Raw genomic sequence first — 23,769 nt, forward strand, 5'->3', positions numbered from 1 at the left:
ATTTCGCTCCCAGTTGCACTTGGGCAAACCTAGTGCTTGAATGTAATTACATGAGGGCAGAATTTGGCCTTTTGTCTCTTTCAGCCTAAATCACAATATCTGCCTGTGGCTACCTTAAAATCACAGCAAATCACATCTGGTAACTGCCCTTTTTCTCATGTTTCCACTGGTTTTCAGACTTCCTCTTGTGGTAGCTCGAGACTGCGCATCTGGATGTTTTAAACATACAAAGGAATTGCTAGAGCAAGCAAAAGGGAAAACGGTGCAGAGAGTTAAGATGTTCCGATAAGCAACTGGTGGGTGGACTGTGCAGCTAAAGTGACCAACAGTCCGTTAGGAGAAATCTCTTTGCAAAAAGGGTAACTTGAGTTCAGGCAAAATGAAGACTCACACTGTTTTTAGCCTTTTTGCCTTCATTTTTAAAGTACTCTTGCTCCAGCTATATTTTTTTCACCAAACTTTAGCTGCACCGTCACCAATCATTAAGTTTCCTGGAGACAACTCTCCCAAAACAGACAAAGAACTAGCAGTGGTAAGTTCTGATTTTTTGCTTCGGAATTATATTGTTGTTCTCCATAGCAGATGTTTCTTTCTTGTTTCAGCTGAGACTAGGAAATGACTGTAGCCTTTTCTCTTTAGAGTCTCTGGAAGGGAGAGCTGGCTAACAAGGATATCAGCTTTCAGATGTAAAAGCTAGAGCCAAATAATGTTGCCTCTCTTAAAATTTTTAAAGCCAGCACCGAGTCTTTTTCTTCCCGCACCCTGAAGTCTGAATACCTAGGAGAATACTTTCATTGAATTTCTGTGACTTTCACTAAAGTGGAAAAGGGGGAGTGGAGAGAACAGATAAACTTAAATTCAAAGTAAATAAAATGGAATAGAAAATATAGGAAAACACTTACATAAACCTGAACTTATTGTTAGCAGTTCACACAGCTTTTCAAAAGGTTGTTTTCCCTGTTGTTTACTATGCATTGCATAAGCACAACTTTAAGGGACAATTATAGCTTAAAGGGACAATTATAGCTTAAAGCTGGTTTGAGCTTCAAAGAAGATAATGACTAGTTCTAACTTTGCAATATACTTTTCCTAAGCCAAATTCAATCTGGAACAAAGGAAAGAGTTTGGGATTTCTGAATGTGACATTAGCAAGTTATGGATATGTAGAATTTTATCCTAACCTTATTGTAACCCTGTGGACTTTTCTTAAAATGATATAATGGGGAAATCCATTTTAGGGGAGATTGAGATAGATTATCCTTATTTTAGCATATAAATTATAGACATTTCTCTTCTTCAACAGTAAATCCATTTTAAGGAAGATTGAGATAGATTGTCCTTATTTTAGTATGTAGATGATAGAAAGTTGGTCCCCCTTTCTTTAGGAATTGATGTGCATCTCAGAGAAACTTTCCAGGCAGAAGGGAAGTGTGGGGACAAGGGGTGGAGAATTTCCAAAAGGGGGTGGAGAAGTTAGCAAAAGCAAGCAAACTGACCCAAAATAGCAATTTCCAGTCTTGGCTCTCACAGGACAAATCACCAAAGGTTTTACTGACCTTGGCAGCATGACAATGGGTCATATATTTCTAACGGTACATCAACTGCTCTTAAATACTCTCTCCATTTTGTTAGACATAATCAGGCTTTTACTGAATAACGGTAATCATCTCATCTGCATTTCATTCAGCAAACTGATTTATTGTGTATATTCCAAGGAAAATCACAGGGTGCTTTAATGTGTGAGTTCTTCTTGGTTTCTCTTGTAGTATTCCTAGATAATACTACATGACTAGGTTTTCCTTGAGCCCTGGATATGAGTAAACTTGTGGCTCAGAATTAGAACCTAGATCAAAATTTTGCAGCTGGACTCTGTTTCCATGATGGCCTGAATCAAAACCCCCAGAGTACCACACTTCTCTCCTGACATTGAGAGAGGTGAATTTTGTAGCTCAGGCCAAGATATAATTTACTAAATCCCCTTTCAAAAGCCTGTTCTCATAGAGAAGCTGGCTATGTTCATTTCTCTTCAACCCTAACTCCATTGATATGGGTTATCCTGATTTATATTTTAGCTAGTAAATACCTTTATTGCGCCTCTGTTCTTATTGCTCAGCTACTTCCCAAACTACAGTATATGGGAACAGAAGCATGCTGCCCCTTCAGACTCCCTGTAAACTTTTGCTCCGTACACCCTAGTTTTGAGACCATAGCACATAGTTGAGAGTTAAGGACAGAAGCATGATCAGGATATTTACATGTCAATATGAAAATCAGGATAACCTATCCCAAGTGCTGATATGGGTAGAATGCGGTGTTGAACCATTTCACATGAAGCTAATAGGCCCCATTAACTATGCTCTGGCAGAAGGAACCTCATGGTGGCAGAACAATATGAAGATATTGCATAAGATTTGTTTGTTAATTTATATGCTGATGCAATGGTCTCCAGAGCAAAAATGCCACCTCAGACTAGAGTCTTATCAAATCTTATAGCTAAGCAGGGTCAAGCTTGGTCAGTACTTGAATAAAGCACCTTCAGAGGAACCCAGGTGGTTGCATAAAATTAGTATATTGCAACCTTTCTTCTGAGTCAACAGTGAATTATTTCCTTGGCACGGTGATATGGGGTGCCAGCTTTCAGATGAGATCCAGGCCCTAACCACTTTTAGTCATTAAAAATCCCTTGCTACTTTTTACTGTTGTGGGGATGTTTGTCCTGGTATCTTTTCTAAACTCAACTAGAATAACTGTATTCTAGCTGCCATGTTTTCTGTTGGTTAAGGATGTTCTTCACTTTTTGAATGCAGCACATACCCTGCCTTTCATTCTACAATGTGTGTCAGGGATGGCTGAAATAATCCTTTTATACACACACTCAGAACCAACAAAGGAATCTGCAGACATCAGACTTCAACATGGAGTTCCACAGAAGTCAATGAGTCTGTCTCTGCACAAAAGTGAAGGTTCCCCATGGATCACCTTGTGAGAACAGGGCCTTTAGTTTGAAGCTGGTTTGTCAAGGCATTTGGGATCTTTGGATGAAAGTTATGGTCAAAATATCAATTAGTCATTATTATTACAGATGTACCCAAACCAATATCCTCAATATGTATCTGAACACCATCAAACTTTGGTAGAAATATCCATTCCCAAATTGGAACCCAGTACCTAATCCAAATCCCATAGCTGGTCCAGTCTCTGTTATAAGCCAAACCAGTCCCTCAGGTCTGAACACCCTGAGCTATGAAGATTAGGTAGGGCTTTTGAAATCCATCTCTGGATCCAAATTTTGAAGCTAAGGCCTTTAATTATACTTTAAATTAACAGCCTTTTGTGTACCCAATTCTGTTTGCTTTGCATCCTATAATAGCACGCACTGGATGTTTTAGAAATAGTTTAAATCTTCTAAAAGCTTCAGAGGGGAAAAAGAGAGTACTTTGGATGGGAAAATGAAGTATCAAGTATTGAAACTCATGACTGCTACACAATGTTCTATGTATTATTATTACTCTATGGCAGCTTCCACAACATGCTAGGTACTTTCCAGACATTCAAACAGGGATAGTCTCTGCCCCAAGAAGCTCACAGTGAGATAATTAAATTGTGGGCTAGGGTAAGGGAAAGATAAAATAAGGATTTGGGTTTTTTTGGTTGGTTGGTTGGTTAATTCTCTGCATATGCACATTTTGGGGAGGAACACACACACCTTAAAAGGATAATCATAACAACAATTGTATGCCTAATGCTTATGTTAACAGAGGTATCCAGTTAATCAGCATACAGATGAATGGTAGGACTTCTTAATTGAGATGACTGCTAGGAAACAGACTGAGTGTAATGTACGTCAGTGAATAGACACAACAGACCACAAAAGACATACTTCATCCATTTGAAATGGAACACCTAGTGCCTGAAAACTATTTCCAATTGTTAAAAGGAGCAAACCAGTACCTCACATGCCCTTTTGTTCTCTTCATGTTTTTCAACTGTACTAGGGTCGATGAATGCATCAAATGTATAAAAATAGAGTTGTTTCTATAGAACAATGTAGATGAACACAGTGTGGAGGAAAAATGGGTTAGTGCTGCTCTTTGTGTTTCTTTACAATTCATCACGAAGCCTGAATGTTGTTTCGTAAAGAAAGATGACTTTGTGGCCTGTTTGTTTCCATGGACTTATCAGGAAGGTTAAGTCTTTCCTTGTTCTGCTAGAGGATTCAGAGGAGGTTTCAGAGATGTAGATTGTGCGCTCCTCATATTTAATTGTATGGGAGGAACAGTAAGTGAAGCTTTAGCAGAGACATCTTTTCCTCCAACTGTTTCTCAAGCATTTGAGTTAAACAGATTAACAAAAAAAACCTAAAACCCCAGTCATTTCTAACCGTCTGAATAAAAAGCACTTTCCCTCTTAATTAATATGGTTCCATTGGTTTCCTTTGATACCATGACCTTAAAATTCTTCAATCATCCACGGACTCTTTCAGGAAAAAAAAGGGATAGACACAACCTGAAACTCTAAAATATAAAACAAGCAGAAACCAATACAAGATGGACCCATCATTTCCTTTGTAGTTCATTTTTAATGTTGTGTGCCCTGCTTTTTATAAAGCAATTCGTGAAATAAAGACAACAATGTAGTCTGAAATATTTCTAATAACTGGCACAATTGCTTAATTTAGCAGCATTTTGTGTCCCTGGAGGTCTGTGTCAACTAAGAAGATTATCTGAATGTTGGTTGTTAACACAGTCATTTTAAAAAAACCTTGTGAAGTACAGACAAGTATAGACAAGTAAAAGTTAACATGCAGTGCCAATAATTGTAGGGATGTCTCTCCTGTTTCAGAGTTTTGAAACCTCTGTTCTCTGTGCGTTTTTTGTTTGTTTGTTTGTTTTCCTTTTTTAAAGCAATACCTGAATACATATTATGGGTGCCCAAAAGACAACTGCAATTTATTCGTGCTGAAAGATACTTTGAAGAAAATGCAGAAATTCTTTGGGCTGCCTGAAACAGGAGATCTGGATCAAAACACTATTGAGACAATGAAGAAGCCCCGCTGTGGTAATCCAGATGTGGCCAATTATAACTTCTTTCCAAGAAAGCCAAAATGGGAAAAAAATCAGATAACGTACAGGTAATGCCTTAGCAATATTGTTTTTTCACAAACATGCGATGCCTTGAGAATTGAAGTGCTTCAATGTGGCATTTAGAAATGAAGGAATTTTCTAGTGGCCTGAGCTCCAGACTTTGAACCAGGGATCCCCAGATTATAATCCCTTTGTGTTTGGACAACCACTGGAAAATGTCTGTGAATCCCCAAAATTTAAAATGTAATGAACATTCATCCAAAATGTGTGCCATAAATTCAAGGAGAGAATTGTTGTTAAAGTGCAGGAGATCTGAGTTTTATTTTGTTCTGCTGCAAACTTCCTCTGTAATTTTGGGCAAATTATTTAATCTCACCTCTGTCTGTACAATAGGGGTAATAGTATTCCTGACTGCACCGGATAATTATGGGGATAAACCCAACAGTGTTCAGAAACTATGGCAATGAAGACCATAGAAGCTACTAAAACTATTCACTATTTGCTATTCTTTAGTGTCTAATTTTAAGATTTTTCATCCAGTCAGGGACTAATGAGTATTAAAACAAACTAAGGAAGGACTAAGGAATAATGAGTAGCCAATAGTCAAAGTGAACAGTTTTCCAACAATCTGTAGGATGAAAATTTTTCATCCAAGTGTGAATACTTATGGATGACAACATGCCCTTACATATCCAGACTGGTTCATGAAATAACTTGCAAAAATGGGGGAAAGAGGGAGAAAGGATTAATATTCCTCACAAACAATTTGACAAGCTTTATTTATGACTGTGAGGCAGTCTGTCTAAGAAGCAGCAAATGTATTTCATAGATTGTGGTTTTAGCAACAAAGGAAAATGTGCCAAAGAATGAAGGTCCAATCCTGCTCCTGTTTAAATCAATGGCCAAACTCCCACTGACTTCAGTTGTACAAGATGATGCTCTTAATGACCAGTGAGGGGATCAGAAATCCTCGCGGATTCTTCCTAGCTGCTTTTCTATTAGTGTTCATCCTTCTTTGGTCAGGGGGTCAGAGCATCCTTCATAGACTGAGCAGACCAGAGAATTCTGGAGAACACTGTGGTAGATTTGCAGGCCTTCTTTTGCTGATGTGCGCCAGATGATATCATCCCACTGCAGTAATCCCAGACACAAAGCCGATGCAGTAACCACAAGAAGCCACACAGTGTTGGAAGCTTTTCTTTAGCAGGAAGATCATTGTCTGAAATGAGATCCATGAATAAGTCCCGGTCAGCATAAATCAAGATGAAGAAAGAGGTGCTCCTGTGAGCTGTCCCTCTATTTTATGTGCTTGTGTCTCCCCTTCTCAGTCTGTACCACATCCCTGATGGCAGGGTTGCTGGGCATACTGGCAAGGAATTAACTATCACAAAACCAAAACATGACTAAGAACAAAAAGGTGATTTTTAAGTTTACGGGGCAATGCTCCATGTTTGGAACTCCAAATTGTTTCTGTTAGTTAGGAGGCTCCCAAAATTCTGATGATTCCAGTGGGTGCTTGTGTAAACATACGTCTAATAGGATGATATGACTGGAAGGATCTTTAATTTCAGAGAGGCAAAATATTGTTAGGTATGGCTCTTCCTATATGCCAGCTCTGACATAAATATATATACTGTACTTAGTTCAGAGTGTATTAAAAATGTAAATAATACAGACTCTGGTCAAATTACCACTTACGTACCATGTTGCTTCCTGCAGTGTCCTCATTCTTAAAGGAAATATCAGTAACTCTCTGGCAGATAATTACATTTAAATTAGAGAATGGTCCCAACAAAGTCTCAATATCCCTGAGCCTTGGGAATGTCCTGATCTTTTTTGCACAGTTGGCACCTCCCTTTGCCAAAGGAGTTAATTTCACTGGTACTTTCAACACTTTAAACAGCAAGCTGTAAAGTTCAGCACATTTAGGTGTTGTTTAACTTTTGAAACTGATTTTTTTCCCCTTTTTACTGTTAAGGATTTTAGGGTATACACCAGATTTGGACTCTGAAACAGTAGACGATGCCTTTGCCCGAGCCTTTAAAGTCTGGAGTGATGTCACACCACTGACATTTTCCCGAATTAAGGATGGAGAAGCGGACATTATGATTAATTTTGGACGATGGGGTATATTTTCTATTTTTATATATGCTCTTGGTTTTCTTCCTTCCATTAATCCTCAGCATTGGAATGACCTGCCCTCAAGCATGCACTTCAATGAGCCCTTCTGGCAAACGATGCCCTAGTTTTCACTTGATTTGTACAGACTATGTCAGATTTCACAAAGGTGTGTGTGTGCTTACACATACACTCTTGATTTATCTGTTACAAGAGAATTACTAGGGGATGAAACATTATTTCTGAATTTAAACTATCAGTAATAAACTGGAAAATATTGGGCCAGATCCTTAGCGGCTGTGAATTGGCACAGGTCCATTGAAGTGAATGGAATGATATTATATTGTTAATTTATAAGTCTCTGCTAGGTTTTCAAATGTCTTCAAAGGTTATTTGCAGAGGGTAGACTATTCTAATACTCCTAGGTGCTACAGATGAATTGGGACATGCCATCTGAACGTCACACTTAGCCTCTATTTACTTTTATGGGCTAAACTGAGGCCCTTAATCCAAACATCCTTAGCTTTTGGGAGTTCCAAACTCTAGATCTGAACAGCCAGTGTTATTAGACTTGATTCAGTTTGATTTGTTAATTTTACTTCACACAAAAAGAGCCTGGGTTTCATAAGGAACCTTTGGCATTTTAACCAACAAGCTGTAGAGGGCTATATAATTTTAATAAATATATTCACATGTTCAGTCTTTTGGGAGATGGCATTTGGAACCAACGGGAACAGTTCATGGAACAGCTGAGTTCTCTGAGGAGGTGTCCATTTCAAGCTTGTTTTCTTTGCTTAAGTTAGTGATGGGTCAACCTCAGAAGGCTCAGAGATTCTGTGCAGTATGGATGAGCACCCACTCAAAATTTCAGATTCTTACTAGGCCTGTTTGGTTCACAAAACTGAAGTCTCACAAAATCCAGAATGTTCATGCTGATTTTAGTACCACTTGATTACCGCAGCCCAGAAATAGCACAAGAATTGCTTCCCCTATGGTATTTTATGCTTAATTATACACTAGAGACATGTTTCAGTTCTTTGCAATCACTGTTCACACCCCTGTGTGTCGGAGTCAAACTGGTAGGGGCCCTATACAGCATTTTTTTTTGTTCATAAGTTTTCTCAAACTGAGTCTTTACCGACGAAGGAAGACTAATGCCTGATACATGGGAATATTGGAGAGAAGAAACTTCATTCATGTCAATGGAGTGAGGCCAGCACAAAATAGGTGCAATGGAATAGCGACTCAGGCCTGTGTATTTAGGGCTTCTGTCAAATGGCAACACATCAGACCAAAAGGCTTTTAGTGATGTAATTGGAGACACTGGCAGCTTTGGTGGTCAGGTCAGTGTGGTGAACAAGCTGTGAATAACAGGGTTATGCCCTTGCCAGCTTGCGTTACCCAAGTGTGGTGAGCTTCCAAGAAAAGCCTTCAGTGAAGTAACAGGAGAACTACTGAAAAGGCAGTTGCCCGGCAAGCGGGCTGAGACTAGGCATGGTTGATGTGGAAGTAGGATGGGCTAAACCACAGACATCAGGATACTGAACAGAACTACGCTTTTCAAGGATTCAGTACTGAGAAAAATGAAGCTAATTTGCTTTCCTGCGAGCAGCACTGGTAGCCTGAGCAAAGAGAAGGGAACATACAGGAAAAGATAACAGAGTACATTGTAAATGAATAGCTTGCTGTGTAACTGACTAAAGGCGCCTGCAAAGACCGATATGGACAGTTATATTCCTCTGAAACTATCACTTAACTACAATGTATATTTTACTGTTCCCACCAGTCAAAATTGTGAACATATCATGGATGTGTATAGCACAGTGTAATGTGTGGGTATCTCACAGAGCTTCGCTAACACCAGAATCCCTTCCAAATATCCTTAGTACATATAAAGAAACATGCTGTAATACACACACTAATCTTGTGTGCTTTCGTTTTTTATATGAAACGGTTTCCTCTCCTAGGGTCCAATCCTGAAAACCTTCCACATATGATGTATTCCCAGTGATGTGTTCTTTTGGGAATAGCCATGTGACTATCTTTACTCATGATTGTGTTTGCTTAATAACTTGTAAGTGCTCCTCTTCTGTGTTCTTTCTTGTGCAGAGCATGGTGATGGATATCCATTTGATGGCAAGGATGGCCTCCTGGCTCATGCTTTTGCACCTGGGCCAGGTGTTGGAGGTGACTCCCATTTTGATGATGATGAACAGTGGACTCTGGGAGAGGGACAAGGTACCGAAACATTTTAATGTTTCAAAGCATTTGAATTATAGACTGCTGTGTCTGAAATGGTGGCCAGAGATTGAACTTCTGATACTGAAATGGCTTAAGTAGTAAATGCTGGAATAGAACTATGACTCTGAAAACTGATGGTTTTGCATTTTAATAATTTGAAATTCTGCTTTTATCAAACTTTTATATAATTTTTTAGAAAAAGTTGCATATTTCTCCCCAGAAATTAGAATTAATTATGGACTTGATCCTGCAAACCTTTACTCATGTGAGCAGAGAGAAGTGAGTAAGGACCCCTCATGGCAGAAGTACCAGGCCATGATTTTCAAGAGTGACTAAGGATTTTGAGTGCTTCCAGTTTTCGGTCCCAACCACTGAGATACCCTTAAAGGGGCTTCTTTTTTAGAAGGAGAGGGCTCAGTGATTTCTGAAAACTGGACCTCTCTAAGCTGGATACCCCAAACTAGTGATCACTTTTGAAAATGTTGCCTCATTAGCTTCAGTGGGACCATTGAGATGAGTAAAGATTTGCTGGTTCATGTCATCTGTCAAAAGCTTCTGAGCTCCGCAGGTTTGTGACTTGAATTGAAATATAGATCTATATCAGGACTGAGAAAAAACGGGACTTAGAGATGTCTGCAAGTTTGTCTTTTGGAGAATCAGGGGATGTTTTCTTTATGCAAATTGTTGGCCAAATACTGTTTGCCTTGTACCTTATGAACCAAATTCTGATCTCAGTAAAATACTCACCTGAGGCAGGCCAGCATGATTTGGCCATTATTTCACCTTTTAGAAGTAAATAATATTGATGTTTATTGTCATTTTTTCTCTTTAACTTGACAAAAATAATAGTCTACTGATTATCATTCTTTGTGCCAGAAATTTAACAGGAATGGAAGCTCACAAAAGCAGAATTTAAAATGCATACTCATTTCTTTATTTCACTTCAAATTCAAAATGTCTGAAGTCATTTGTTCATTGGAAAAATAAATGAACCCTTATATCCTGGTAGTCAAGTTCCATCTTTTTTGGATTTCTTCAAACTTTAGCAGAAGCAATAGATTTGTGGCTCTCATTATTGGACTGAATGCTTCCCTAAAAGTAACAATGAACAGGAAACTCTTTTGTGTATTTGGATTTATTCTACAAATGGTCAATTTGTGATTTAGGTCTATAAAATCATGACTGGTCCCCTGTGGAACTCCTTGCCAGAGAATGTTGTGAAGGCCAAGACCATAACAGGGTTCAAAAAAGAACTAGATAAATTCATGGAGGATAGGTCCATCAATGGCTATTAGCCAGGATAGGCAGGAATGGTGTCCTTAGCCTCTGTTTGCCAGAAGCTGGGAATGAGCGAGAGGGGATGGATCACTTGATAATTACCTGTTCTGTTCATATCCTCTGGGGCACCTGGCATTGGCCACTGTTGGAAGACAGGATACTGGGCTAGATGGACACTTGTCTGACCCAGTAGGGCCATTCTTATATTCTTAATTAGTTCCTCATATTGAGAAATCGCTAAGGGAAACTAGGTTGAGTGCACTCTAAAATAAGTTACCATGCCAGTGTTGTATTCTTAAGGATAGTTTCTATATGTTACAATTTCCTGAAATAAAAACCAGGTTTGGGGATGTATGCATTAACGTATCCGCTAGCACAGCAGAAGATCAGATTCAATTCTGACTGAAAATGCCAAAATGGATTAAGAGGCATGTTAAGATTGCTCTGAAACGACTCCCTGGAACCTTTGGAATTATAGTGCACATTTTAGATTATGCTATTAAAGGATCTAAATTACTAAACAAATTAACACCTTGGGTATAAGTTTGCATTGCTATAGCAACTACTATAATGATCTTTCTGGGCTCTTCAACATAAGTAATAGCCATGCTTTTCCCCCAAAATTACTTATTACAGTTTCAGCTACAGTCATCATGCCAACTGGGAAACCAACAGAATATATTTGTTCAAAGTGTAAATGCACCTGAAATTTCTACACTAGTGTCCCTTATCACAAAAGTTTCACTCCAGAAAAGAAACAAACCTGTACACAGAAACCATAATGGATGAAAACAACTGGTAACAGGATGCACTGCTGTGTTTTCTCCCTTTACAGTTGTTAAGGTGAAGTATGGCAATGCTGATGGCGAATACTGTAAATTTCCCTTCCTGTTCAATGATAAGGAATATAACAGCTGTACTGATGCAGGGCGCAATGATGGATTCCTTTGGTGCTCCACTACATACAACTTTGATTCCGATGGCAAATACGGATTCTGTCCCCATGAATGTAAGTTGAACACTTGGGTTGGAGGCTTGTCTCAAGGCTGATTTTAGCCAAGAGGAGTCAACTGTAGTTATTCTGCATGTCAGGCTACCATTGTACCTTTCCACTTTGAACGCTCTGAAGTATGTTGAAACTGATATAGAAATGTCAGTCCCAGGATCAAGTAGCAGTGTCAGCTCTTTTGTGTCCCTTCCCTTCCCCCTTTCAGTGCACCCAGAAGAGAATCTAGGCCACTATCTTCAGCTCCTGGAATCTGATTATAATATTGACTTCAATGGGACCACAGTCGGTCCTTATTAACTATATGAAAAAAATAAAAAAGGGGAAATATGAGGAGGACATCAACAGAAAACACTAGCTAAACAATCTCCCACCATCTCCTTCTTGGCATCAGAGAGGAAATTTGTGCTCAGGTCAGGTGAATTGAATAAAATAAATGATCTGCCTGCTTAGTAAGAAATCCTCCTCTTTTTTCAGTCCTGCCAGTTGGCCCTCTCCAAAGAGAGGTCCACATAACAGGGGAGGAATGGAAAGGATTAGCATTTGGTTTTTGACTTCAGTAGGACCAGGATTTGGCCCAAACTGGGCATGCGGCCATTGCAAGGGCTAGCGCTCGCATTTTCATGAGTAGTTTAGCATTTTCCCCATACAGAACAGGTGAGCCTTGCAAGGAACTAATCTTGCTTTATACAGATCTTGAGTTTCCAAAAGTCTTATGGCACATGGAGGCCAGCTGAGGAAGTCACAGGCTTTTCCACTGGATAACAGTCCCATTAAGGGGGTGGTGTGATTGCAAAGAGAATGAGAACAGATAAAAGAAAGATGTTTTCATTTTGATTCACCATGCCTAGATTTTGACTTGCTTGATATTAAATATCACCAGTATAGGACCAGCTTGAACCTGCTGCTCAGCAGCAGGAGATAGCACAAGAAGCCTTCTGTGCATGCTCCTTGACACCTCGCAGCCAAGTACAAGCACACTCCCCATGCTCCCTGAATCATAGGGTCAGCTTCTCCTAGCAAGATGGGGCCAGATTCAGAGAGGGGAGCATGCTGCACTTATCTAAGCATTGGGGCAGCAAATCTTTCCCCCCTGAACACCATGCCGCTTCAGCAGGAATTGTAGCCCCCAAAAAGCAACAACTGAGACCATTGTTTGTGAACCTCACAAGGTGAAGGCAGAAAGAGTCAGTGGGCCAGAACCTCTGTACCTCCATTGATGTCACTGAAGCTCTGTCAACTCACAGAGCTGAAGATCAAGCCCATGTCTTCTGTTAGAATCCAGGCCCCCTTCTCTGGAATACATTGTTCCATCACATCACATTACACTGAAATGCTCTGACTCCTTTACACAATTCTGATGATGAGAAATAAATGTTATTATGAAGTTATATAGTTAATGGTATAATTGCAAAATGCTAGTCAGGTAAGTAGGCATGCTTTTAGAATTAGGTTTTTATTGTTAACAAATACCAAATGACTCTTTTACTTAAAAAAGTACTTTCACTTGCCCAGTGCAGACAGCGGAATAGAACTGAGTATTTTAGAAACCATATTAATGGGAAAATTCTAGTGGGTTTTGAAAAGCTGAGAACATATGTAAGGTTTTTTATTAAGCTTTTTGAATTGTGAACAGAGTGCTAGGACTCGCAGATAATTTGTCTCATAATTTGGAACTTTTTTTTTTAGGAAAGGTCATATACAGATGAAATAATTTGTATAACAATTTCATTAACTCAGCAATTTTTGTACATATATGTAATGTTGTGATTGTTTTCAAAGTAACACTAATATGGTAAACATTTTTCCCTTTGCACATTTGTAATATGTGCATTGTTTAAAATATTGAGGGTGAGTCTGCAGAGTAGAAAATTATAGAAAACTCTTATGTTATGTGAACTTTAATTTGATGTAAAGGAGGTCAAACTGCAGGAAATATCCTGGAGAGGAAGTGTAGTCCTGTGGGTAGGGCTGGGGCCTACAGCGCAAGATAACTGGGTTCTGTTTCCAACTCTGCAACTGATCTACTGTGTGACCTTGGGCAAGTCACTTCACCTCCACACACACCCCTTCCATTCTTTGTCTACTTAGATTGTAAGCTCTTGGAGTCAGGAACTGAGGTGTTTCATTGTTGCTCGCAGCTGTACGCATATTGTGTATCATTGGCAGGGGTGCCAATTGGGGGACAGGTCTTCCCAGAACAGGAGGGGAGGGCCCCCAAACTAAGGGGCATTGCAATCTGCCACACAGGCTCATGACATCACTCAGATTTCACCCAAAAGACCCTTGACAGAGGGTCCACTGGGATAACAAGTTGTGCTGAGACCCCAAGCTCCAGGTCATCAGCGCCGCTCACTGAAATTTGGCCCATCAGCCCCTCTGTCGTGATCTTTTAAGTTAAAGTGAGGCTAGTTCAGCTGTGCATCCCATGTGAAAAATTTCAAGGGTGTCCCTGCTGTGTTTTATACGGTGCCAAGCACAATGGGCTCACAATCTCATTTGAAGCCTCCAGGTTCTCCTGTAATTAATAATAATAATGAGTCAGAAAGCAACAATTGAATGAAATAATACTGGAGCTTTTGTTTGAAACCAAAGTTGTTGGAATCATCCTGTTCCTCCTCGGAACACTTGCAGTGCACTTATCTGCAAGGTTAAGGCTGGATTATCTCTAGATTGTATTGGAAAAGAGAGTGCGGGTTAATAAACATCTTATCCCACGCTTAAAAGCAAAGCTAATTAAACCAGATATGTTCAATATCTTGCAGGTTCAAGCCCATGCTAGGCCAGTCTAACAAACCCTAACTACCATGTGATGTACTGCAGAGATCAGCAGTGGCTCACATAAAATAACTGCCCGGATGGGTATTTCTATGTATATATTTGTCAGTCCAGCAGCCATAATTTTTGGAAAGACCATAATAGCTGTTGTGTACAAAAAAAGGCATTTTCATACCTTCCTTTTCAATGCATTCCTGCTCGGCTTCTTATCCTAAGAGTGATCAGAGGCAGATATTATCATCCTAGGTGTTTCTTGGGCTCACTTTTCAGAACAGGAGGTTTTCAACATTAGCAAAATGAGCCAAAGTTTTTCAGAGTTATCGGTAGTTTTCATGTATAGTGCCACATACTTCAGTATTCCAGCCTTGAGGTGACAGAAGGGGGTCCTTCATTTCTGAGGGCATGTCAATATTGTAAAGCACTCTGATGTGCTGCCTTCTAATTGCCCCAAGTAAACCCTGCTGGTGCACTCTGAGAGGTCGCGAGTTCCCATCATCTCAATGCGCACTAGGTACCTCTTAGACTATGTCAGCACTTACATTGAGCAATTAGAACTCAGCACATTAAAGCATTCTACAAATCAGCCCCTCTGGGGCACTTTGCTTCACCCTGTAGACAAGCCCTCAGTCTTTCCACCGACTTCCTCACCTTACTTTTCCTTCGAGAAAGGATGCAGAGAGAGGAATTGCTGTTGATGCTTCTTTAAAATACTAGAGATGCTTTGATACAGAGGGATGATGTTAGGTAAGTAGGTGGACAGATAGACATTCATGCATCTTGGGCTATTTCTGTGCCTAAAATTACATGGGTTAAAGAATTTAAACCGTCTCTTCCAGTGTCAAGGGCAGTTATGATTCTGCACGGCCAAAATGCTGGTGTCAATGTTTTGAAATTGAATTGGTGGTTTTGAGCTGTTTGTTTGTGATGTAATTGTTTTGCAAGATCCATGAACAGCTATGCACAGATGTTTCTTGTTAAACACATTGTGGTATTGTTCACTTCTTATTCCAGGACACCATTTTCTAAAACCTAGGAGGAATAAATTCAAATAGGGCAGGATTAGGGATTTACATCATGGAGTCTATTGGGTCAGGAAAGATTTATATTTGGCAGTAAGTTGATCTTTTATTTCTAAAGTCAGTGTCTTTAGTTTTCCTATAACATTATATAACCAGAGAATACATGTGAAATGGTTTAAAACCCGAATCGGCACTGAAGGCTTTTAAAATGCTATTCTGCCCAGAAAAAGTATAGGCATTTTAAACACTGTATGTGCACCTTTCAGAACACCAGCCCAGCTATTAACTAACATATAGAGTCAGTGATTCTGCTGAGAACATATGGCCTCAGTTCTCATTTATACTGAAGTCCTTCGACAACATTCTGGTAGTGTAAAAGGGCCTAGGGTATAACCCACTTAAAGGCCCCTTTACACTGCCTAAATGCTGTAAAAGGCCCTTTGTATAAATGAGAATCAAACTCACAGGGTTAGTTTGTGCCGTGGGCAGGGTAGGAGTAGAGAACTTGTATCCCATTTTGTGGGGCCCATGTGAAGGCTGAACTGCAGCGCACACCTGGTGCTCTGGGGAGTGGAGGGACTGTGTGAAAGTCATGCCTCAGTCCCCCACACAGCAGCCAGCTCAGAGATATTCAGGATTGAATGACTTTCCTCCAAAAGTTGAGGGTGTTGCTCCCCTCACAGGTTTGACACTTAATGGAGAGCTGGAAATACTGGACCTGATTCTACTTTGACATTAGTGTAACTTTGCGTTGGCATTATTCCTGATTTACCCTGTTTTAACATCAGAATCTGGCCCTGGATGATGCAATGATGATAAGTAACTGCACCTTTATTTCAGTTCTCTGAGCAAGTGATACAGTGTCTTTATTTTTTTCATTTACAATAAAACTCAAAGAAGTTTAAGTTTAAAAAAACCTGTAAGAACTTTGTTGGAATGAGGGACTTTTAGCATCATGTGTCATTACCCAGGAGCAAATTGAAGATTTGACTGTGTCTTAATATTGTACTGACTTTCCATATGATTTTGCAACTTATCCCTGTTCAAACCAATCAAAAATTCTACTCATAGACCAAGGCTGCCATATCTGCAGAGGGAAGCGGAATGTGTGGCAAATGAGTCATCCAAACAATTCAATTTCGTTTTGCTTTCCAAGTGTCATTTCTCTTAAAAATCTTTCACCAATCAAAATAAAGACTGCACTGTTTAATGTATGTGCCCTGCCTAACTCACCACCAGAATCTGAGACATAAATACTGAGTCAGACACTTGGCTCCAGCTCTGTCACTTTTCCCAGCTCCCCCAGCATAGGGGCCATAGGGGACATGTTAGGGCACTGCCAGAGAGTCTTGAGATTGAGAGGTCCCTGAAGTTGGAAGTGCCCCCCTAGAGATAGGTTCCTAATGTGGCTGATTGCAGGATCAGGGAATCATAAATATGGCATTAAGCCCCCCTCTCCTGGATCCTGTGTAGAGCATAGCTTGGCCAGTCCGGAAGACCATGCTTGCTACATTTTAGCAATAACTTGTTCTTTTATAACTTCTGACCCAGTCCTGGAAGGTACCGAGTACCCTCCCCTCAATGGGACCAAAGCATGCTAACTGGAAAGATCAGATTCTTAATGCCCTAGTCAGTCCATGCTTTAACTTGGAAAGGGAGTCATCTGTGACACAATATTTTCCTATTCAGCAGTGATGCCACTCAGTTCAGTTAGCCTATAAAGCTAGAAGGGTTTCCACCCCCCCTAAAAAAGCAAATCAAGCCAAGAAACAATGGATATGTAAATATGGCCATCTTGCTGCTTACATAACAGATTAAGCCCTGGGAAAATCTAATCCCACAAATACAAAGTGTCTGTGATAATTTTTTAGTAGTCAGAACTTGCTGAAATATAGAGCTAAAAGTAACATATACCGTAAAGGAAAGATACTGTGTCCTAGGTGCAACTCTCTAACCCTCTAGATTTTAATGCTCCCTTTAGATGGATACCAGGTCATTAGCACACACATACATTACTCATTTTCACATCTGTTTTTCAAAATCAGGCCAAGACCATTTAATTGCCCTTCCCTGGGCCACACAGGATGTCTGTGGCAGACCTAAGGAGATAACCTGGATCTCCAGCCAAAGAGTTAGTTCTGTGCCTGAACTACAAGAACCTACTTCCCCATTTATGTGGTAGATGATTCTCAGGGACTATAGAAAGCTTGGGAATGTTCATGAGTCATGGAGCTTGTTTATGTGTGGGTGTGTAAGAGGGAGGATGCAAACCTGAACTTCTTAAAGAGGAGCATCTCATGTCTAAAACTGTTAACTGGGAGGAAACACAGGAGCCATGCCCATCTCTCCCTCTTAGTCAGAGGAGTGAAGTTCAGCCTAGCTAGCTTGGATATTTATAGAGTATCAATCACTGCAGCATCAAGTGACTGTTGTGTGGACACTCAGAAAAGTAAAGCCGAGCTATTGAGAAGCTAAAGGACAGAAAAGTGGGATAGGAAAAATGCCAGGATATGGTCTCCTCTACTTGTATCTTCTATTGTAGTCTGCTGACTAAACAAACAGAGGAATGTCACATAACATGCTCGTTAGGAAAATTGTCATCTAAAGTGGGAACAAACCTGTCTACATGTTTAAGATGCTATTTTAGTCACCTCTGTAGCACAGTGTAAATTAATTAGCAAAACACTAAGGAAAATAGATGGCTTCCTGGAACACTCCCTCAAAGCCTTGTTTGAAGCAGAAGTATTAGCTACAAATAGGCAGTAGTATATTATGAGGCAGGGTATAAAGGATATATTGCCAGAAACTTGAGCAACCCTGTGGACTTCACTTGAGCCATGTTAATAATTATTGTCTCTCTCTGTGCCTCAGGTCCCCCATCTCTGAAATGGGGATATTACTTCCTTTCTCCCACCCTTGTCTGTTTAGCTCACGAACCCTTTGGTCTCTTACCATGTGTAAGTACAGCACCGAGCACAATGGGCCCTTCATGTTATTTGGGGCCTCTACATGCTGCCATACTACAGATAATTAACCAATAATGTTTTTTCTTACCAATTTCTAGTTATAATTTATATAATTACTCATTAAAATATTCTATTTTTTTTTCTGTTTCACTTTCACTGCAGCTCTTTTCACGATGGGTGGAAATAGTGAAGGGCAGCCTTGCAAGTTCCCCTTCAAATTTCAAGGCACATCCTATGACAGCTGTACAACAGAGGGGAGGACAGATGGGTACCGGTGGTGTGGAACTACAGAAGACTACGACAGAGATAAGAAATACGGCTTCTGCCCAGAGACTGGTAAATAGACATTTGATATGCTGGTCTGGTTTGTCATTGATCTGTATGTTGCACATGCAATTTTCCATCCTTTAATAAAATTGTTAAAAGTAGTTGAGTTAGGGGTATATGTGCCTTTGGATGTGTTGATACTTCCACTTTATTGAAAATGTGTTGATTGTGGCTTCTAGGCACATGCACAATATAACCTATAGATAAGCCCGTACACAAACCTATGTGTGTGTATATGCAATATAACATTAAACCAAGGCAACATCAGTTAACAAGAATAAAGAACTACTGAATTCCCATCCAACCCTCCAACCCCCAGAAAAAACAAAAATCCTCAAGTCCTTTCTGCATCTCAAGAAAAGTCAGAGAAAATAAAACAGCTATTCAATATGCCTGACCTGTAGGGAGCAGTGCTCTGTCAGACCAAAAGGGAAGTGGATTCCAGAATTCCATTCCCTTTACTGAGTATGCTCTTCCAGCAGTCCCCAGATAAATAAATCTCCGGATTTATCAGCCCAAGTGCTGGAAAATCGCTAGAGAAAGCTGTGTAGTACCAATCAGAACTAACCCCTTGAATTACACCCAAAAATGAATTGAGGCCATGGTATGGCTTTTTCCTACACCACACTAGTCACCTGACTAGCAGTGAATATATCCATTCAGATGTAATCAGAACCACACTTGGAACATTGGACCAAAGCTCAGAGCTGAAGTTTTCCTGAGGTTTGAAAGAGTTTGCTTGCGTTTTTCTAACGTAAGCAAGTCACAAATAGCAACTTTCCCAGATTCCTTGGCTCTTTCAGCTTCCAGATGGAAATGGAATTACCTACTACAACAGTCATATATTTGAGGTATACTGTATAGGCCAACCAAAGTATGGCCTAGATCTGTAAAAACATATGCATCTAAGGTTGCATACAATTTTACATATACCCAGTTCAGATGAAAAAATCTTGGATGCATGCCCACAATCCTAGATAGTTTGCCCATGGACATGAGGAATTTGCACAGCTAAATCAAAAATGAGCATAAGCACACATGTATGACTTTAAATTGTAGGTATAAATGTCTTCCACTACATGGTAAATGTGGGTAGATTATTACTTTTTAATATCCCTGAAATATGAGTCACAAATGAAAAAAGCAGTACAAAGGAAATGTGAAACTTAAACAGCAAATGACTAATGATTAACATTTTTTTTATTTTTTTAAAAGAGTGTTTAGCACAGTCAAATTTAACTTAATAAATATGCCTTTACAAATTTACAACATACTAGGAAACAAATTGAAAATTATGTCTTCTCTCCAGAAGAATGATCTTTCTGCTTTCTTGACAATTTTAAATGCTTGTTAACATCAGTCGTTACTACATAGCGTGTCACAGGAACAAAATTAGTTTAGAGGATTGTATAACTTGGCAGGAATCATTTTTCTGAGATACAGATGAAAAGCACAGTTACTCATTTAAACTGCCTATGATGGTTCAGCACTCTTGGCACTTAACAGAGCCAAGGTGAAGCCACCAAATGTAATGAAACCAAAACTAAATGTAAGCCTAACTCGGAAGCAATGGCTGGCTCTGGATGAACAAGCGATTAAATCCATTTCCAAGCTTTTTAAAATGCCATCTCTGTTTAAAATAGGTACTTGCAGCATTTTGATTGGTTGCTAATTATTTCTGACTTTCTGAGTCATCATTACTCTTAACAGCAAAAAAGGATCAAACTTAGCATAACTGGTAATGAGGACACAGAAAATTCTAAGAGAAGGATAAATGAGCAGGAGAACATTGGGACTAATATACTGAAATTCTTACACAAAATCTTAACAATAACTAGAAGTAGTTCATACACTTACCTGTAAGGATCATCTGTTTGGTTTTTTGGACAGTATCTAGCACAGCGGGGTCCTACTCCAAGACTGGGGCTCCAACGTGCTCTGGTAATACAATAATGACTAACTAAAGAAGTTACTACATAATCAGCCTGTTGTGCTTTGCATTTGTTTATTGTTTACATCTGGTTTATGCAAAATGCCAATCTTCTAACTGGCCTGGTTAGTCTTGATTCCAACTTTCTATGGATTTACAGTAAATATAGGAGCTCTTTCCAAATTATGGCACAAATCCCCCTATGCCATTTAAGCCCAGTGATGCCTCAGTACAGTGTTTGTGGAAGTGGAATGACCATATGGCATTGGTGTAGATTCTGCAACTCCACAAAGCAAACCCCAAACCCTGCCATATTTAACACTCCCTATTTTCACAGTGTGAAAGTCAGTACATCCTGCATGGATCCCGTGCTATCTACATGCATTCTGGCTAAGCCACGCTCCTGCACTGTGGCTACTCAATATCCTTCATTCCAACCTTGAGCAACAAAATAGGGGGTGCGGTTCTTCAGCATCCTTTCCATGATGGTTCTGACCCACTGGCCATATTTAAAAGTGTGGGTGGATATAGTAGAATAGGAAGACAAAAAGCGGTCTCCGTGAGTACCAAAGGTAGAAATTTTATTCCACAGCATGTATCGCATATAGTTTATATCCTTCTCATTAGATTAGTTTAAAAACCACTGATTTTAAATGGATCCTTTCTAACAGTACACCTCGACCGTCTCAGTGTGCAAGATCTGACTTTTTGACTCCTCTAAGATCTTTTTTTGCCCTCAGAACAGGACCGGCGCTAGTATTTTTAGAGCCCTATGCACATGGCCATTTCGCCGCCCCCCGCGCTGGTCCTGCGGCTCCAGTGGAGCTGCCACAGGCATTTCTGCAGACGGTCCGCTGCTCCCATGGCTCCGGTGGACCTGCCGCAGTCCTGGCTGCAGCAGCTCCACTGGAGCCACGGACCAGGGGACCCTCCGCAGGCACGGCTGCGGCAGCTCCACCGGAGCCGCCTGCCACCTCCCCCTCCCCCGGCAAAATGCCGCCCCCTCCATAATCCTGGCTCCCTAGACAACTGCCTAAGTCGCCTTAATGCAAGTGCCGGCCCTGCCTCAGAAGCTAGGTAAACTTCAGTGTGACGCTTCACAATCTGCTGATATATAACAAAATTATAAGTTTCTATCAATAAATCTACTCATGGAAGACAACTGAAAGCATTACCAGAAATGATCTTATTAATTAGGCTAATACCAGTTGTTAATATCACTTTGTTAATCAGTTCCCCCTCCAATTCCACAGGCCATTGAGCTGCAGTAGAGTAACTGCTTCTTTCAAGTAGTTGCCAGTTGCAGTTTTTGTCTTTAGCTTCCATGGCTTCAGCAGGAACAATTAGACTTTCCCTCGCTTTTCCTCAGTTGCAGGCAATTTCCTTTTCAAACTGTCATTTTCAGTCACTGTTTCCGTGTTTGTTACAACAGTTCAGATTTTCCAGTTGCTTTCTGGACTTAGGTACGATTTAAGGTGATGTCAGTTTTATGTCACAAAAGCTGATTGATTCTGTACTTATTGCATTTAAATATTGTTTTCCCCATAGCAATGTCAACAGTTGGTGGAAATTCAGAAGGAGCTCCTTGCGTATTTCCTTTCACCTTCCTTGGCAATAAGTATGAATCCTGCACAAGCGCTGGACGTAGTGATGGCAAGATGTGGTGTGCTTCCACTAGTAACTATGATGATGACCGCAAATGGGGCTTTTGTCCAGATCAAGGTAACACAGTTTCTCAAACAATAACTTGAAAACCTTTAACAATGTGTATTACTCCCGCCTCTGTCTCAGGCTAACTAATGATAGAAGAACGTTGACCAAAATGCTGTGAGTAATTGATGTAATTGGCATTACAGCCAGGATAAGTTTGGACCCATATTTATAATTCACGTTCACTTGCATTACTTTCCCTAAAAATTTGGGAATGCATATTTTACTTTTGAAAATAAAAGAACACTCTCAGAGTACATCTGGTGCTCAAAGTTAGGTTTTGGAAAAAGCTTGTCAAAATAAATACATAAAAATGTTTGCATGATATTTTTAAAAGACAGCAAAGGAAACAGGTTTTTAATCATTAATGTTCCCCTAAAGCAGTGGCGGGCAACTTGTGGCCCATGGGCTGCAGGTTGCCCACCACTCCCAGAAAGGGTTAGCAGAAAAAAAAAAAGCCCCCCACAAAACCCCACAATTCTTGAAAAAGTGGGGGAAATATTTTTTTAAATAAATTATTTTCATTTTAATAATCTTTGGTGTTATTTGTAAATAAATTAGAGATGTTTTTTAAATGCAGTACTTGCAACATTTACCAACAATTGCTAAATTCAGGTATCTGACATACAGAAGCATTTTCCATTTTTTTAGAACAGGAAATAACTGCTATATTCAGACACTGATTTGGTAACTGTTGATAAAATGCTGCCCTTTGGTAATATGGATGATTTTTCCCCATCAGTAGTACTTTAACCATACTGAATCAATGCCCTCCTGTACTAATAAAGATTATGGAGGTGACGACTGGGTGTTGACAAATATGTACTAGAGTCTAAGATGGCAGTACCAAAGTACTAGTAACCTAAGGTCGGTTTTAAACTCAGAAATCCAGAGGTGAAAGGCTACTGCACTAATCCTAGGCCTCCTCTTGCCTCATCTTATCTGCAGCTCAAGCAAGACAAATAATGAAAACAGCAATTTTGTTAAAATAAAATAAAAAAACCCTCAATAGAGCCGTATATCCCCTGGATGGTTTTTTAATGATTGAAAGCAAGACTCAAGGTCCAGATTGTGGTTTAATTCTTCCAGGCTAAATAAATCAAACATTTCACTTGAACTGCTTCCTTCCTTCTCAGAAGTATTAAGTCAATGTTCAAGGGCACTTTACATGGGAGGCAGTGAAAATATATGAAAGAGTCAACTGTACAATAGGATTGAAAAGAAACCTTTCTGTCTAATGACATTTCCTAAGACTTGGCAATATGCATGGCATGTTTATTATTATTATATAAAATTCCACATCAAGCAATAT

General features: G+C 39.8%; 1 protein-coding gene across 1 annotated transcript in view; it reads left to right on the forward strand.

Moving 5' to 3' along the window:
- The first annotated feature begins 202 nt into the window (after nucleotides 1-202).
- MMP2 (matrix metallopeptidase 2) overlaps nucleotides 203-23,769 on the forward strand; it is a 42,995-nt gene continuing 19,428 nt past the window's right edge. The window contains exons 1-7 of the mRNA XM_050922699.1: nucleotides 203-532; nucleotides 4,905-5,131; nucleotides 7,063-7,211; nucleotides 9,312-9,440; nucleotides 11,557-11,730; nucleotides 18,653-18,826; nucleotides 22,296-22,469. Of these exons, the coding sequence (XP_050778656.1) occupies nucleotides 380-532; nucleotides 4,905-5,131; nucleotides 7,063-7,211; nucleotides 9,312-9,440; nucleotides 11,557-11,730; nucleotides 18,653-18,826; nucleotides 22,296-22,469 (1,180 nt within the window). The 5' untranslated portion in view covers nucleotides 203-379. The remainder of the gene's footprint in view (nucleotides 533-4,904; nucleotides 5,132-7,062; nucleotides 7,212-9,311; nucleotides 9,441-11,556; nucleotides 11,731-18,652; nucleotides 18,827-22,295; nucleotides 22,470-23,769) is intronic.

The sequence above is a fragment of the Gopherus flavomarginatus genome, chromosome 14 (genome assembly GCF_025201925.1).
Source record: "Gopherus flavomarginatus isolate rGopFla2 chromosome 14, rGopFla2.mat.asm, whole genome shotgun sequence".
Taxonomy (NCBI): domain Eukaryota; kingdom Metazoa; phylum Chordata; order Testudines; family Testudinidae; genus Gopherus; species Gopherus flavomarginatus.